General features: G+C 38.3%; 2 protein-coding genes across 2 annotated transcripts; one reads left to right on the forward strand and one right to left on the reverse strand.

Moving 5' to 3' along the window:
* The first annotated feature begins 5,546 nt into the window (after nt 1–5,546).
* LOC113541072 (uncharacterized) lies at nt 5,547–11,452 on the forward strand. The gene is made up of 4 exons (XM_026937861.3): nt 5,547–6,054; nt 8,376–8,516; nt 8,958–9,015; nt 9,144–11,452. Exons 1-4 carry the CDS (start codon nt 5,755–5,757, stop codon nt 10,886–10,888), a joined length of 2,244 nt encoding a protein of 747 aa, XP_026793662.3. The 5' UTR covers nt 5,547–5,754; the 3' UTR covers nt 10,889–11,452.
* A 968-nt stretch (nt 11,453–12,420) lies between these two features.
* On the reverse strand, nt 12,421–16,618 carry thtpa (thiamine triphosphatase). The gene is made up of 4 exons (XM_026937932.3): nt 16,552–16,618; nt 16,381–16,454; nt 13,710–14,222; nt 12,421–12,933 (listed from the first exon to the last, which is right to left on the reverse strand). The coding sequence occupies exons 2-4, from the start codon at nt 16,448–16,450 to the stop codon at nt 12,833–12,835; spliced, it is 684 nt and encodes a 227-aa protein (XP_026793733.3). The 5' UTR covers nt 16,451–16,454; nt 16,552–16,618; the 3' UTR covers nt 12,421–12,832.
* Nucleotides 16,619–17,480: the final 862 nt, after the last annotated feature.

Consider the following 17,480-nt stretch of genomic DNA (forward strand, 5'->3'; position numbering starts at 1 on the left):
GAGTAGCTAGCTAAAAGTAGCCATACTATTAGCTTAAATACATTTTAGTAGTGTAGCCGGAGGTGAGCTATATTCAAAACAATGTAGCTTTTCCAGTAACTAGCTAGGTTTTTCAGAGTAGTAGTATATCTAACTAGCTAGATATTTCCTGAGACTGAAGCTAGATATTCAGAGTAGCAGTATATCTAGCTAGCTAGATATTTATTGAGACTGAGCCCTCTCTGTATCTGTTGCTTGTTTTACAGTTAGCTGCTTTTAACTAATAGTGGTTCTAAAGGGATAAATTTTAGGTTGTGCAGTATATTAGCTGCACAGTAAAATGAAAATGCCACAGATGTACAGACACTGGACCAAGTTGCTACTCTCCAGTAGATAAATAGATTTAGCAGTCTATCTAAGACCAATAAAATATTAAATGAAAATTTTCACAGCATCTTAACCGTTCATGACGTACCTCGATCTAGCACCTCTTTCTGATTTTGAAGCATTTAACAACTTAAATGTGGCAAAACTGTGAAAGAAAATATATTTGCTTCTGTTACATGAGTGATTGACCGAATAACAACGTACAGTTAGTTGTGAACAGCATTCTGTGTGTGTGTGTGTGTGTGTGTGTGTGTGTGTGTGTAATATACTGTTTAACAACGTCATGGCCATTTCACTGATCAGATTGTGTCTAGATACAAGTGCTAGGTCGCTAATCAGCCAAGGTGTGTACAAATGTTTGGGAAAACACCCAAGTGTTTAAAGATTAACCAGTAAAATGAATAGTTACTCATAATGTGATCAACTTTTTTCAATAAACAGACACTAACACACTTTGGGTCACACAGAGGATATTTGTTATAGGATATACTGTAGATCCTTTTTCAATAGCTCTATGGTTCACAAAATGGGCTCCAGGTAACCCCAGGGGTCCTTGAAACATAGCCAGGGGGTCCATGATTTTCTAATTTAGTTACAGTGGTAGAAATGACACCCCACCACTATCAAAGATATTATGCCTATTAATAATGTCCACTTCAATCCTTAGCTCGGGTTACTGTCTGTAACTGTCTGGTTTTCTCCTAATTCCTTGGCTATGCAAAACTGCCCCAAAGTGTGAATGAGTGTGTGAATGTGTGTGTGCATGGTGCCCTATGATAGACTGGCATGACATTCAGGGTGTTTTCCCACCTTACTCCCATTGTTCTCCACCATGAACCGTCACTGAAGATGATGAATAAATGAATAATGGAATCTAATGACATGTCAAATTAAAATGAGTTCTATGTGTGGAGATATATATATATATATATATATATATATATATATATAGAGAGAGAGAGAGAGAGAGAGAGAGAGAGAGAGAGAGCTCCAATAAATAGTCAAAATATTATACATATTTTTATCTGTATTATTATACATATTTAAATAATGTTTATTTTCTTAAATATTTTATTTGTAAAAATAAATCTGTACTGTTTTTTTTTACAGTTAAAGGAGTCCCTGTCTGTAAAAAGTTTGAGAATCCCTGCAACTAAATGTCTTTCCTAAAGAGTCAACATGTACATTGCAAAGAAAGATTAATAGTAGAGATTCAGAGAACCGCTGAGCGAGGGAGAGATATCAGTTATAGAGTTGATCTCTCTTAATGACCAAGATTCTCAACACTCATCCTCTACCATCCATCTAACATACTGCATTTGTGTGTGTGTGTGTGTGTGTGTGTGTGTGTAAAGGGACTCCGGACCCAAAATAGTGTAAAGCAGCTGCTCAAAGTCAAACCAGAGAAACTTCAAAGCAGTGACAGGAACACAGGAGCCGAGTTCGGAAAGGTCACTGAGTGTTCAGAGAGAGAGAGAGAGAGAGAGAGAGAGAGATGCATGAAGAGAGACTCAGGGAGACATACATGGAGAAAGAGAGACAGGCAGAGAGAGATCAGATACATGGAGAGTGAGACAAACAGACAGACAGAGATACATGGACAGAGAGAGATAGAGAGAGAGAGACAAAGAGGGGTACATGGAGACATGAGACAGACAGACAGAGATACATGGAGAGAGAGAGAGAGAGAGAGAGAGAGAGAGAGAAAGAGAGAGAGGGAGTGTCTGTCTCTCTTCGTGACGATCAATAAATCATAAGAATTCATGTCTAGAGGAAGAAACACTTCATTATGTTTCATTAGAAAATTTATTTCAGGTCTAGACTCAATTTTATCGTGCTTCTGTTTTTTCTATAAAATGATTGCTTCACTATAGCTGAATGTTAACCCTTAAGCTTGCATTATTTTTACTTTGTTTTTTCTTTTTTTCATTTATACTGCTGTTACATCTGATTGATTAAAATGTTTTAAGTACTGAATCACATGATTAAATAGCAGCAAATCATTTTAAGGAGCAATTCTATTGCTCATGTTATTATATCAGGTTTAAAACAATAGAAAAAGGAACAGATCTTCCAAAATGTGTTTTTCCACTGTGTGTACTCCATTTCATCTCATCCCATCTTCCAGCTGCTTCTCCTGGTAAGGAGTGATGTGCAGTGATGTGCACTCCAGTCTGGGTGTGTCTGGGTGTGACACTAAAGCCTGGTGTGTCTGTTTGTTTTCTTTCTGTTTTATCAATCATATATTTCACATTTAACTTTAGTATATGTTTCTGCATGGACTGTATTAGTGTTCATCTTAATCCATTTTTTTTTTTAAAGTGAGTGTAAACACTTTAAACAGCATCAGCGCTGCCTGCTGGTGGTGAAGTGAAAGGATTACAGTGTGTAAGAACAGCACTGTCTCTTTCTAATCACTGACAGAACACTAAAAACACCATCGAATAAGATATGCTGATACAATTTGATTTGCCATAACAAATAGTTTATTTTCTTTTTAATTCCTTTTAGTTTTCTGATGAGCTTTGAGCAACACTTATACTGTCAAAAATCAATAATGAGCATGCAAGGAACATAATAGTACAGCCAAAATCAACTTTAGATAATTACTCCAAAAAGTATTTTATTTATTTTCACAGACAGTTGAAAACCCCTACATGACTCAAGGGACAGATATAAACGAATAAAAACTGACTCAATCCCGTGAACTAAGGCGATGACGCTGCACGACCTCATGCCTCATTTTCCCGCCAACGTCAAATTCATTAGATCTCTGATCCACACCTAATTAGTACAAGTTGCCTAGTTATGACAGTCGCAAACATCATCATGGTTTTAGGAGATTTACGTATGTCAGGTTCCTCTGGGACTGCAACAAATACTGTTATGACACGCTCATTGATCACTCCTAGGACAAAAAAAAAAAAACCTTTAATTTTGCACTGAACTTACAAGGCTATACAGGTAATAAGTAAAGTAACAGGTTATAGTCAACAGTGTGGATTTTTATTGATTTTTTTTTTTAAATGGATATTTCACTTTTTTCACCTTTTTTTTTAAAGGTAATGGATGTGCTGTGTAAACATTGTGAGGCTCATTTTCTGGTGAGGGAAAGACTGTTATAACAAGAACTACACTATATGGCTAAAACTTTGTGGACACCTGACCATCACATCACACTCATGCGCTTGCTGAACATCTCATTCCAGATTTAGTCCTCCTTTTGCTGTTATAATAACCTCCACTCTTCTGGGAAAGCTTTCCACTAGATTTTGGAGCATGGCTGTGGGGATCTGTGTTCATTCAGCCACAAGAGCATTAGTGAGGTCAGGCACTGATGTTGGGATATCGACGAGGTCTGGGGTGCAGTCAGTGTTCCAGTTCATCCTAAATGTGTTCAGCAAGGTTGAGGTCAGGGCTCTGTGCAGGACACTCGAGTTCTTCCACTCCAAACTTAGCAAACCATGTCTTCATGGAGCTCGCTTTGTGCACAGGGGCATTGTCATGCTGGAACAGGTTTCGGCCTCTTAGTTCCAGTGAAGGGAAATTGTAAAGCTACAGCATACAAAGACGTCCTAGACAATTGTGTGCTTCCAAGCTTCCAAGTGATGGTCAGGTGTTCACAAACTTTTGGCCATACAGTGTAACTTATCTCATGGATGTTCCACAACATTAAGTGTAGTGATAATGCTTAAAAGTATGATGTGTCATTTTTACAAAAAAAAAAAAAAATTAAAAAGGTAATTGTTGATAATTTGCTGTGGTGTAAGAGGAATAAAACATTTTGGGTTGTGCTCTTACAGGAAAACAATCAGCTTCAGGGAGGTAACACTTAACTTTAATTTTAAATTGTATGGAGTTGTGAATGAGGACTTTATGGTGATGAATATTGGCTGAATGACTGATTTATGGTTCTGCTCCTCCTGCCTCTATGGACTGGTTCAGAGAGTCACTTCCGGGATCATAATCATGAGCAGGATGTAAATAACGCGAGGGCGAGTATGAAGAACTGTAAGCCAAAACTGAATTTATGTCTCTGTGCCATTTTAATTACAAAATAAATATCATATTTGCTGCTTCTTGTTCTTTCTTTTAACCAAGACACTGCTTAAATAAATTTAACACATTAAAAAAAAGTACTTTTTATCTATCGACTAATTACAGATATATACTGCAATGAAATAGCAGTTAATGAGCCTATCGAAACTTCCGGTGTTGTGCGCTGTTTTTGCGCATGCGCACCCATAACTTCACGCTTCTTTATATATTTTAATGCCGGATCATAATCCTGGATTTTGTCATATGCCTATTAAAACATGCTACCTGTAGTTTTAATGGATTAATCTTCTGATAAAGTCACAGAAAAAAAGTAGAAAAAAACAACACAAAATACTTGTGAACTTACTTGAGTAATAATCCTATAATAACCAATAACATACCATTCAAGCTATCTGCGTATATAAATAAAATACATAATGTAAATCTTAACGCTTTGTGATGGTCGGACAGCTTCTTTTAGGTTCTGCTCTGTGTTTAATGAAGCTGAAACTTATGGCTCTCCAAGCGAGCAAACGCGCTACCGTAAAGTGCGATGTACCTGCGCACGATAATTTCACAGTAGCGAGTTTGGCAACGTTTTCCGAAGTGCAAGTGGGAGGGATTTGTTAGCTACAGACTGTATTAACACCACGAACGCAGCTTTATTCCAGTAATTTCAGTTTTAAAAGCTTTAAAAATACATTTAAGTTCTTTTTTTATACAAAGATAATCATAAGGTGCTCACACTCGTATACTTCCGGCATAAACACAACTCTGAAGGCTGCCGTGTGACTATAATGCCTGAGCGCGCGCACTGGCTGAGTTACACATAGTTTCATCCTCCCTATAGAAGTGCCCTAAACAGTGTGTGAAATAAAAAGATGGTGCTCCCTATGTAGTTCACGTTATATCCATTGGGAATTTATCCACAGCTCGGCTGGATCCTTACTGAGTGAACACTGACATAATGTATGCGTCATACCGGAAGTGTGATTTTCCATTGTTTACACAGCAGTACCTAAGAGTAAAGGCGGAAAATTGAAAGTAAAAAAAAAAAAAAAAAAAAAAAAAAAAAAAAAAAACCTTACATTCATTCTAAACTTCATTTAAGAATATTAATAAAAACATAATTCGGAGGCAGTTTATTTGAATGGACAAAGTGTGAATTTCGTTAAGAAACGGGGTTGCTCATATTCTCAGTGCGTTTAGCATTGAACACGTGACAGGAAAGCGTTATTACGTCAAAAGACCATAAGAGCCAATCATGTTCTGATATGCAAATACAGGCCATTACAGGAGAGTATAGAAAACCTGTTCATGATAACAAGGTAGAAAGCTGAAGTTAAGAAAATGACGGACTGCATGTGTCGGGGGTGTTATGCAGGCTCTGGAGCCTCACTGCATTATATTCCAAAGGATCCAGAGATACGACAGAAGTGGATTGATTTCATTTACAAAAACCGCACGGCGCCTAAATTTAAAAATCTGGATCGCATAAGGATCTGCAGCTCTCATTTCACTGAGGAATGTTTCACTAATTACCGGCAGAAAATGATGGGCTTCGGGAAAAGGCTCATTCTTAAACCTAATGCTGTCCCGACCATAGCTGTGCAGCTGGAGTTCACAGCAGCAGCGAGCAGGACTCGACAGGTAAACCTCCATTTCACTCACCAGTAGCTCAATAACAAACACATCCCACTGTCTTCTCCCAGTCTGCTAGCTCTCTGACGCACTGCTCTAGCACAATGCTATCCTCTAACCTTAGACATTTATTTACAGCCAGAGCAGTGAGATAGAAATATCAACATGCACTTACTTCTTACACTCTGTAACATTAATCTCTATTTTTTTCACTAGCCTTAATCCCAAATACCGGCTTTTAATATTGATAACGTCGCTTTAACTAACGGACACTTCGAATCGAAAAGCGCTTCCGTACTGTGACGTCGTGTCAAAATAAAAGTCCTGTGCGTACGCAGCGCTTCACGCCCGTTTGACGTCATGTAAAGTTTTCTAGACTGAGTGTTTTAACATTATTAGTTGTCACGCTGTATGAGATGATCCCAGTAAAATTCCAAAAAGGCTCCATGTCTGATTATATGATGATGAAAGATGTTCTCTGACAACAGAGTTGCGAGTAAAGAAAATGATGACGTTTCGCTTGCGTCATTAATCAGCGTGATCAGGGCTCGTGCAGAAAGTAAGAGAAACTTTGAGATTTATGTAATAAGGATATTTTTTTTGTCCATGAACATCCATTGATCCATTCATCCATCCATCCATTTTCTGTACCGCTTATCCTACACTGGATCGCAGGGGAGCCTGGAGCGTATCCCAGGGGGACTCAGGGCACAAGGCGGGTGACACCCTGGACGGGGTGCAACCCATCACAGGGCACAATCGCACACACTCACACACCCATTCACACTCTCCGGATAATTTTGAAATGCCAGTCAGCCTTCAACACATGTCTTTGGACTAGGAGGAAACTGGAGTACCCAGAGGAAACCTCCGAAGCACAGGGAGAACATGCAAACTCCACGCACACACAGAGTGGAGGTGGGATTCGAACCCCCAACCCCAGAGGAGCGAGGCCACCGTGCCCCCAAATATTACTGTACTTGTAGCTGTTCTATGAGTTTTGCTACATCCATCATGTTATAGCAGCAGTCACACTCTGAGATTTCAATAAATATTTCTGACACTGCCAGAACTTTGTCATCAGCTGTCTTTGGTCACAATTTCACTAAATTGTCCACCAGCGAGCACACCACATCCTGCATTCTAACACCACAGATCTCAACTCACGACTAAATAATTCTTTTATAATGGGTGATTTTTGTCTGCGACAGAACACGACATTGATTGATGATGTAAGCAGAACAGTGTATAAACCCGGCTTAAGTTCCTGTCGGCATAGTGAGCGTAATGCACGGGATGAGATGAAGGTGTAGTTTAAAAATACTGTGAATTGTGATGTCACTATATATGTGTTTCCATATTTTTGCAACAAAATACTTTACATGGTGTCGTCGCTTCCTGCAAAAAATGTCAGGGGAAAAAATGATTTGTTTGCCATGCTTCTATAATGAAATTATCTTGCTGTGTATCATACAAGTTCTCTCATGTTTGGCTTCCTTGACTTTCATTCTTTACTGATAAGGGAGAAAAACAGAACACACAGACAGTTATGGCTGGATTCTTACTGTTTTTACAGTTAAACTTCATATCTGAAGATGAAGATATTAAGCTATTAATGACATAAAACCATGCTGCCATAGTTTTTGCCTGACATCAGTGCCTGACCTCACTAAGGCTCTTGTGGCTGAATGGGCATTCTACTCATACAACATTAGAAAAACATTAAAAGACTAGAGAAAGCATGGCTTATGATAGAATCACGTGACAACTTCAGTTCAGATCCATGCTGAAGGACACAAAGGGCAACTTATTTCATGTGTAAAGGATTTCATGCTCATTCAATAAATATACACTGATCAGCCATAACATTAAAACCACTGACAAGTAATGTAAATAACATTGATTATCTCACAGGTGTCAAGGGGTGGGATATATTAGGCAGTAAGTGAACAGTCATTTCTCAAAGTTGATGTGTTAGAAGCAGGAAAAATGGGCAAGAGGAAGGATCTGAGCGACTTTGACAAGGGCCAAATTGTGATGGCTAGACGACTGGGTCAGAGCATCTCCAAAACAGCAGGTCTTCTGGAGTGTTCCTGGTATGCAGTGGTTAGTACCTACTTAAAGTGCTAACGTCTTGGTGCCAGATGCCACAGCACACCTTCAGAAGTCTTGTAGAGTCCATGCCTCAATGGGTCAGAGCCGTTTTGGTGGCACAAGGGGGACCTACACAGTATTAGGCAGGTGGTTTTAATGTTATAGCTGATAGGTGTAATGGGTAATGATTTTATTGGATGAGTTTTTTTTTTTTGTTGTTGTTTTTTGGACTTTAGGAAAAACTGGAAGAAACCACAGCTGAAACACGCCTGTGCCCCTTGTGTCAAAGACGTCAAAAGGACAGTGATGCTCTTTCTTTGCACCTGACTAAAAAACACAGCGTGCATCCAGCATGTCTCGATAACCTACTCATCACTGTGAGTATTTTAATATTTCTGTTGTTTCCACTTGTTGTCACCTAAAATGACATTTTTTAAATTATTCATTTTGTTGGATTTATACCAAGAAGAAAGCTACTACATGTTCCAGACTATACTGTATTTTAACATTAGTCTGAATGTATTGAGTCCACTTCTTACAATACTGGTTTAGTCAAGTAGCATCAGTAGTTTGGTAATAAAAGTGTACAAAAAATGATGAATGAATGAATAAATTATTTAGTGCAAAGTAAACTTGCAGTAGTTGTAGGCTGCATTAACCTCATAGCTCCAGGGCTAAAATAAAAGAAGCAAAGACTAATCAAATATATCATTGACTGATCAGTTCCATTTGAGTTACATGGTGTGCATTTGATAGTTCATCAAACTATTCCATTACTTATTTCCCTCTCCTTTCATCTCTCCCTCCTGTTCTTCAAGGCACCTTACGCAAACCGTTCCAGTGGAGGAGTCAGAGAATCCAGTGCACAAAATATCGGTCAGTTTAAGCCTCATTTTCCATCAAGATTATTCATACATGGATATCATTACTATTCATACTTATGTAAATCGCTCATGGTATTGGTTTTTATCAGGAATTAACATTTAAATTTCTTTCCTTGAAAGATGGCACATCACAGCAGAAGTCCTGCGAAAACACCAAATCCCCTTTAATGGCAGTTCAACAAGATGGTTCTTCCCAGGAAAATGATGCATGTGCTGAATCAGTAGTAGGGAACAGAGGAAGCATCTATGGTGACACAGAAGCCTCAGTCAAAGATGATAAATCCAATGATAAAAGCAATGCTGCTGCTGATGGCAAAGTTAACCACACTTTCAAGTGTCACACATGTCTGGAATTCTTTACTAATAAGTCAGCATTGAATGCACATTATAATTCAGCCACTCATATCCAAAAAATGAGAACAGGAGCAGGGAATGATGGTGATTCCTCAATCCCTATTCTTGCTTACCCTTATGTCTCTACCAAACCATACCAGTGTGATGTGTGCCACGTCTCTTACTTTTATGCCTTCGGCTTGGAGAGCCATCTAAAGTCTGTACTGCACCAGAGTCGTACCAGGAAGGCTGGAAATACTGCAACTAAATCCAAAACAAATACAGAAACTGGAATTGTTGTGGCAAACTTGGCAGGCACCACAGTGGCTAATGCCACACAGTTAGCTGGTGCTAAGACCTATAATTATGTGACACAAGCAGAGACGGTTCAGCTTCAGCCTGCTTCCTCATTGCTTCCCACTCCAGTGGTGTCAGCTCAGGCAGTGCCTACAGTTCTTCCTCTCCTAACATTAGCTCCAAACTCTGTTCCACACGCCATTGTCCCCTCTGTCTTTCCTCCACCAGGGACTTCAACTACTCAGCTAATACCCCAACCTCAAATGCTAATGCCTCTTATCATGAATGGGCTTCAAACCCAAAGTGCAAGCCCAGATGGCCCTCAACAAATTTTGCAGCAAGCTGTGCCAGTCCTTGATCTCTGCTCAGCACAACAGACTCAAGGACTTGGCTCAAGTGATACCCAAAGTCAGTCGGCAGCTACTAGAGTCTCCAGTGCATCTCAGAAAGCTTTAGAAATGAATACAACGGTTGATGGGGTAGGAGTGAAAGTGAAAATGGAAATCAAAGAGGAGCCTTGTGATCAAGCGGTATCACAGATGACACCCTGTACAGCAGATGCTATTAGTCAGGTGGGTTTAAAACAAGAGTATAGCAGCATGTGGGATGGAATTGAGGATAGCATAGTGTGTGGTGACAAGCAGCAGAGCAAAGCCAAAGGGGTGAGTGTGGGGAAAAAAAGACAACGTTCTGATGCGAGTTCACGAAATGTTACCAAATCCAGTCCTGCAAAATGCAACCCCTCACATGCTAATCTTGTCTTAATGCCTTCAAGTACCAAGGTTTGTTCAAGCTTGTCCTCAGGACCTCCAGCACTAACCGAGTTTCAGTCTCAGGTTCTGTGGGCCTTTTTCGAGTCGCGAAATGAAGCTGATTCTGAAATTCCACCAAGAGAAGACTGTGAAGCCCTTGGCAGGGAAGTGGGACTAACTGAGGATGAGGTACGAAAATGGCTAGTGGACACCCAGGGCACCAAAGACAGGCACCGTGCAGACGTACAGTCTCACTATGAGAGGCAAGGAAGCACTGAAGATGACGAAGATGCTCTAATGATTGATGAAAGTGGGGGAATGGTTCTCCGCTCCACTACGGACTTCCTTTCAGATGAAGAGAGTGTAGATGATGAACAGACCACAGTGGATAAAAAGAGAAAGAGGGGCATGGATAAGGAGGATTCAGAGGAGGAATCAGGAGGGGCAGAGTGCCGGTTTCTACCTTCACTTAGAACAAGCTGATCCTCCAGGTGACCCTCAAGGTTATTCAATCCCTCATATATTGTTGGAGTCAGTGTTTCTGTCAGAGACTAAGCCAAAGCAGTGGCCTTTATAAATCCACCAATTACTTAGCCTCAGGGTCAAAAGTCATTTCCAACATCGTTCTATATATTAAACGTTGCTGTGGTATCTTATAATTCATTACTCACTTGGTTCTGTTTTGGGAGCTGACTGATGACCACGCACTAGTTTTTCACTTTTTGTTACTTTCTAATCTTACCACCTCTTCAGCTTTTGTTTCATTATGATTAATATGTACAGTATGTATGTTAAATCATGTATAAATATATTTAATATTAAAATAATGCTTTATATGGTGTGAAGATTAAATTTTTTGCTATTTGTACTACACAAGCTTGGTTTTTGCTGCGCCGCACTCTTCATTCATTCTTTTTTTAATTGCATTATTGACTACAAGTATGAGTATAAACAAATACTACTGGTTCAGCTGGTATGCAGTTTTTTTTTTTTTTTTAATTACAGGACAATTATACCTATTCTGTGCATTTTTCGCATAGGTTTATTCTCTATACACTTGAGCAGGAAGAAATGAAAAAAGTTTTCACCATACTTACAATGTTTTCACAGAGACACCAGTCCTGAGATATTTTATTAAATATTCATTAAAAACATTAAATTACACATAATTACAGTATATTTCAGTTTTATACAACAGTTAGTTTCATTCCACTAATTTGATTGGACAAGCCACATTCCAAGAGTGCTTATATTTAGTATAATTGCACTGGGACGTTTCAGTGTTCACTCATCTGTGTTCACTACATAAAATTCCACTTCTAGCGATAGTTCCTACTACAGTAGTGTTAATGACATCATCAGCTGACATGGCAAAGGACACATTTTACATGAATATAACTTTTGACGTAAAATATGCAAGCTTGTCAGCAGATTGCATTTACATTTTGCCATTGCCACTTAAGTATTAGTAGCTGCCGTGTGAGTTTCTCGTCATCCTACGGCATCCTCCTGTTGGTGGCTTTTAGACGAGCATCGTGGCAGTAGTCATACTCTAAACAAAAACTGTAAACAATAATTTTCTGACATCGCAAGAACTTTGGATGTCTTTGCAATGGCACAAAAATTTGACAAAGTTTGACAATCGGGTCGAGATCTGTTCACTGTGAAGACCATAACATAATTTTCATCATTTGCTTCCTTTATCAAACCATTCAGTGACCCCTCTTGCCCTATGGATGGGGGCGGGGTCATCCTGGAAGAGACCACACCCATCAGAATAGAAATGTTTCATCAAAGAATAAATAAAGGTGATCAGTCAGAAGAAGTTTGTATTAATTTGCAGGGACTCTTCACTCTAAGGGGACATGTGGACCCAAATCTCAAACACACACACACACACACAAGTTTTAAAGTCATACTGGCCCCTTTATCCTTGGATCTTATTTCATACATCTTTTGTTTATAGTGTAGAGTACAAATAGAAATATGAAACATCATTAGACAAATCAACACAATTTCATTTATTAACCTATAATATTTATTTAAACACCCACTATTTGGTTTTCTGACAAGCTTTCAGAAACTTTAAGGTCCCCATATCCATCGCTCACTAACAGAGACTTCTGGGGAAGCTGTATCGTGATTTCAAATGCGTTTATATGATATTTAATGAAATATGTTAACTGGAAATTTTGGCATCATTATGAATACATTCAATTAATATTTTGAAAAAGAAAAATTTTTAAAACTTCCCTCAAATCTGCTAAATTTTCCCCACAGACTCCCTCAGCTCTACAGTATATACTGTCTGGCTGCAGATATTGGTTTATTTGTGATCAAACTTTGCAGATTTACACATTATTACAGGCATATATTCATTTTTTTCATTATTATTAATGAATAAAATATTTGTTAGTTACAATTATATCACAGTATATGAGCTTTAAGAAGCTCTGCGTAGTGATCTGGGCGAAATTTCTGAAGATACACCTCCATTTTCCCCCGAGTTTTCTGCTCACCACCGAGACCTTTGAGTCAGAGAGAGGAAGACAGAAAATGATATAAATGAACGGTCACGTCAACACGCTAATACACAGACATTAACGTGCAATTTTATCATCTATCTAGATGTATCTTTTATGAATACATTACTCTATCTAGCATGATTATCAAATAAGTATTTGAAGAAAACAAAATTAAGAACTTTGTTTAAAAAAAAAAAAAAAAAAAAAAAAGTATTATTCCTATACTTACGATACTGAGCATTCTCTCTGATAGGTATACTCCAATAAAATGGTTATCTGATATAAAATGTATGATATTCAACACTCACAATATTACCATAATTGTCAATTCAAATTTGATTCTTGTATTAATAATCATGGTTTGTGATAATACGTATGATAAAATATTCACACATCTACTCTCTTGAATAAGGTTCTCTCACAGTTTTTTTTTTTTTTTCATTTTAGACATATACAGGATTTATATTTCTGCAAACAGCAGTGTCAGTACTGTCTGCCATGTCTTTTAACCTCACTCACGTGGAGAATTTAAAAAAAAAATAAATAATAATAATAATAATAATAATAATAATTAAAAAAAGGGGAATTAGAGGTTCTTATTCTGCCTTCCAAATAGGACAGTGCCTATAGCTACCTAGGCTGCCTACGCCTGCATGAAAGGCAGTGGGAGTGACCGTAATTTGTGTAATTTGAATGACAACAATATCAATATCAATTGGTGATTATTATGGTATATTGTATACATAATTATCAACACAGGCCTACTACTCTCTAATTACCTAATTTTTGAGCCGTCTTCTCGATACTATGCAGCGCAGACGTCATCTCGACCCCTTCTGAAACAAGAACTTCGATCTCTCCTACGCAGTAGCCAAAATCGGCCTGATCCAGATCTATCCGGACTCTTCTGTTGTCCCCTTCGTCCTCCAGCGTGTAAGAACACCGGACGGTGGTAAACTCCGCAAAACACTCCAGCTTCAAATCCTGCAGCCATTTTTCAAACTCAGCATGAACATCTTTAGCTTGTTCTGTCTGTGAGGAGTCTGATGTGTGTTCTGTGTGAATGCCCACGATAGCCATAAGTTCAGCTCTGATCTGAAGCAGATCTGTGATCTCTCTGTAATTAGTGCACACATCCTGTGCTCTTTTCTCTGCATTCAGATGAGATGACGGGGGCCGTTTTAGCTCCCAGGATCCTTCACGTTTTCTCAACCAGAAATTTTTTAGGGTTAATGTGAAGTCTGCTGAGTCGAAGTACTGGTCTTTAAATTCATACTGACCCATACATACAGCTAGGAGGAGAGAAAAGAGAGGGAAAATGTCAGCTCGTGTTCCTACACCTGGTCAGTGATGGTCCTATGGTGCTGCTTTCAACTGATGGATAGTTTAGAGGGGGGGCTAATAAAATTGTGCATTGAAAAGAGATTCCATCTAGCACCCTAAAGGGTTCATTGGTTTACCCTAATTACAGATTTAATGCAAATTATTTATTTTTGTATGTTAGTTCTATGCTAAAACCATATTACTTTCAATCATGTTACTTATTTAAGAGTAACAAGCAGCCATTGTAAATAAACCTTGTAAAAATGGTGGAACAAACATTTTCTCAGATTTAATGTTGCAAAAGAATGAAAGAAGATCATTTTAAAGAATAACAGGAACTAAACAGGACAGCAATCATGGAATCGCCACTATACCCAACTGCAAAAGCAGTGCAACAGTTCAGTTATTCAGTGAAAGAAGGCTGTTATTATTTTAAAGTGGATTTGTTAGAAGATCAGGGTTCAATTCCCCGACAGGGAGAGTCACTTCTTAGGGATTTTAAACTGCCCTCTAAGGTGCTAAGGAACTTTTACACCTGCACCATCGAGAGCATCTTGACAGGAAGCATCACAGACTGGTTTGGGAACAGCACCATGCAGGATAGGCAGACTCTCCAGAGGGTGGTGCGATCAGCCGAGCGCACCATCCGCACTGAGCTCCCTGACCTGCAGTCTGTCTACAGCATGCAGTGCTGGACCAAGACCAGGAAGATAGTGAAGGACCTCAGCCATCTGAACAATGGACTCTTCTCTCTGTTGCAGTCAGGGAAGCGCTTCTGCTCCCTGAAGGCCAACACAGAGAGAATGAGGAGGAGCTTCTTCCCACAGGCCATTCGGGCCCTCAACCAGGACAACACACAGGACTAGAGCTTGGACTTGTTCGCAGAACACTCACTACCTCAGCCTGACTGCACAAACCGCATATATCTGCACCTTATTCAAAATACAGTCGTACTGTTTCTGCCACCAATCTTTGTATCTGTAAATTCTGTTTCTACGTCATGGACAGTCGTTAAAGCATTTCACTGCACATCGTACTGTGTATGGTTGTGTATGTGACAAATAAAATTTGAATTTGAGAACAATCTAGAAACATTAGTTTCACCTATTTAAAGAAGGCTTTAGAAGTCTTGTCCAGTGTTGCTAACTTTTTGCGATTTTGTTGCTAGATTTGGCAACTTTTGACATCTCTTTAGCGACTTTATTTCAGAAAAGCGTCTAGTGACAAATTTGTACTCTCCAGCTCACAGCACAACTGCTGGTTATACGAGATGAGAGAGCAGGTTCAATCAAGTCAAATCACTACTAGTGTGTAAAATCTCACTGAGTTGCACTTGTGTGAGCCAATGTTCCCATCAGCCAATCACTGATCACCATTGTTCCTAACAACCAATCACTGGTCACCATTGTTCCTAACAACCAATCACTTATCACCATTGTTCCTAACAACCAATCACTTATCACCATTGTTCCTAACAACCAATCAGTTATCACCATTGTTCCTAACAACCAATCACTGATTACGATTGTTCTCAAAGATCAATCGGTGATCACCATTGTTCCCAACGACCAATCACGGATCATCATTGTTCTCAATGATCAATCACTGATCACCATTTGATCCTCATTTTAAAGTCTCCTTGGCAATATATACAAGTAATAAAAGTGAGTTATTCCATCCATAACCATTTCCTTCATGTCTATTTCCGACTACTCCCTACCACTACCTCTTTTCTTGTGTGTTCTTTACAGAAATTATAGTACTGGAAACGTATTTCTATAGGAAACAAGGTAGTACTTTATTATTTTCCATTTTCATAAATCTATTCATCATCAGAAAATCTTGCTTCTTCGTGAAACACGTTTTGACATGCAAATGAACGTGACGATTCACTCTATATGCAAATGAGTCTATGACGTCATCTGGCGACTTCTAGTCACTTTTTGAGCATGCATTAGCTACTTCCCCTGAACAGAGTAGGCAACAAATTCATGCAACACATCATACGTGGAAACTTTTTTTTTTTTTTGAAATAACACCTTAATCTATACTAATATGATCACTGATGATGTTACTTACAAACCATAACAGCCTTTAATCAGAAATCTAGCTAGGAATGAAACACACCTCCAATGTCCTTCAGTTTCTCTAGGATGTGTGAATCACACACAAACTTCCTCTCCACCTCCACAGGCATTACTCTGAAATAAATCAGAAAAAAGGAAAATGTGCAACTGAACAGCCATTTAAACTCATCATGATTACATTGGACTCTGTGGATAATGATAATGTACTCACTCAAAGCTTTAGTCAATCCCATAATGCATTTAGAAGGCTTTACTTCCGGCTTCTGGGCAAAAATTTCAATATAAGAGTCGTTCAAATACTTACGTGTATTGTACAGCCTTTTAATTTGTGCATTTGCAATTTCTTTAAGTTGTCCAAAGCTAAAAATTTGTGAAAATGAATGGTAAACCAAATAAATAAATAAATAAATAAATAAATAAATCTGTATGACCTCCCACATTAAAACATATTTTATATTAATGAAGATTCATGACTGCTTTAGACTTTTTTTTATTTTTTTTTTTTGCTTCTTCTGATACTCTTTGGGTATATCATGTGGGTAAATACTGTTCCTCACTTGTAAAATTTTGAGGCATAATTAAAAATTTATATCATAAAACATGTAATTAAAATAAAATTTGGTAAATTGTTCTCTTTGAGCCAGTTGCATTTACACTCCATAACTAATAAAGCATCTGTTTGGATATTTGATATTTAAATTTATGTCACTGAGTAACTATAAAATGCCAGAATATTGAAAATAATGTATGTATGTATGTATGCATAGATAGATAGATAGATAGATAGATAGATAGATAGATAGATGTGAACAACAAAAAATACATGCAGAACAGAAAAGCAATTACGGGGAACACAGACATAAGCTGGAGGGCAATTATCTGTCTGTCTAGCTGTCTTTCTGTCTATCTATCTATTGGACAACAGATAGACAGACAGAGAGACAAACAGACAGATAGATAGATAGATAGATAGATAGATAGAGAAAAGGGCACATTGTATACAATAATGTAGATTATACACATATAAGCAGAAACATATAATAATAAATTATGCATTATTAATTCTGTGTATGTACGTAGGCTCTGCATAGAGCTTGTGTTCTGACATTAGTGTTATGACATTAATAGTGTATTAGTATA

Source organism: Pangasianodon hypophthalmus, chromosome 22, assembly GCF_027358585.1.
Source record: "Pangasianodon hypophthalmus isolate fPanHyp1 chromosome 22, fPanHyp1.pri, whole genome shotgun sequence".
NCBI classification, from domain to species: domain Eukaryota; kingdom Metazoa; phylum Chordata; class Actinopteri; order Siluriformes; family Pangasiidae; genus Pangasianodon; species Pangasianodon hypophthalmus.

Coding starts and splice junctions, on each gene's coding strand:
- LOC113541072 (XM_026937861.3), top strand. CDS start 5,755: ATGACGGACTGCATGTGTCGGGGGTGTTATGCAGGCTCTGGAGCCTCA. Junction 6,055..8,375: donor CAGCGAGCAGGACTCGACAG/GTAAACCTCCAT, acceptor TTTGGACTTTAG/GAAAAACTGGAAGAAACCAC. Junction 9,016..9,143: donor ATCCAGTGCACAAAATATCG/GTCAGTTTAAGC, acceptor TTTCCTTGAAAG/ATGGCACATCACAGCAGAAG.
- thtpa (XM_026937932.3), bottom strand. CDS start 16,450: ATGCCTGTGGAGGTGGAGAGGAAGTTTGTGTGTGATTCACACATCCTA. Junction 14,223..16,380: donor GAAACTGAAGGACATTGGAG/GTGTGTTTCATT, acceptor CTCTCCTCCTAG/CTGTATGTATGGGTCAGTAT. Junction 12,934..13,709: donor GAAGACGGCTCAAAAATTAG/GTAATTAGAGAG, acceptor TCTGACTCAAAG/GTCTCGGTGGTGAGCAGAAA.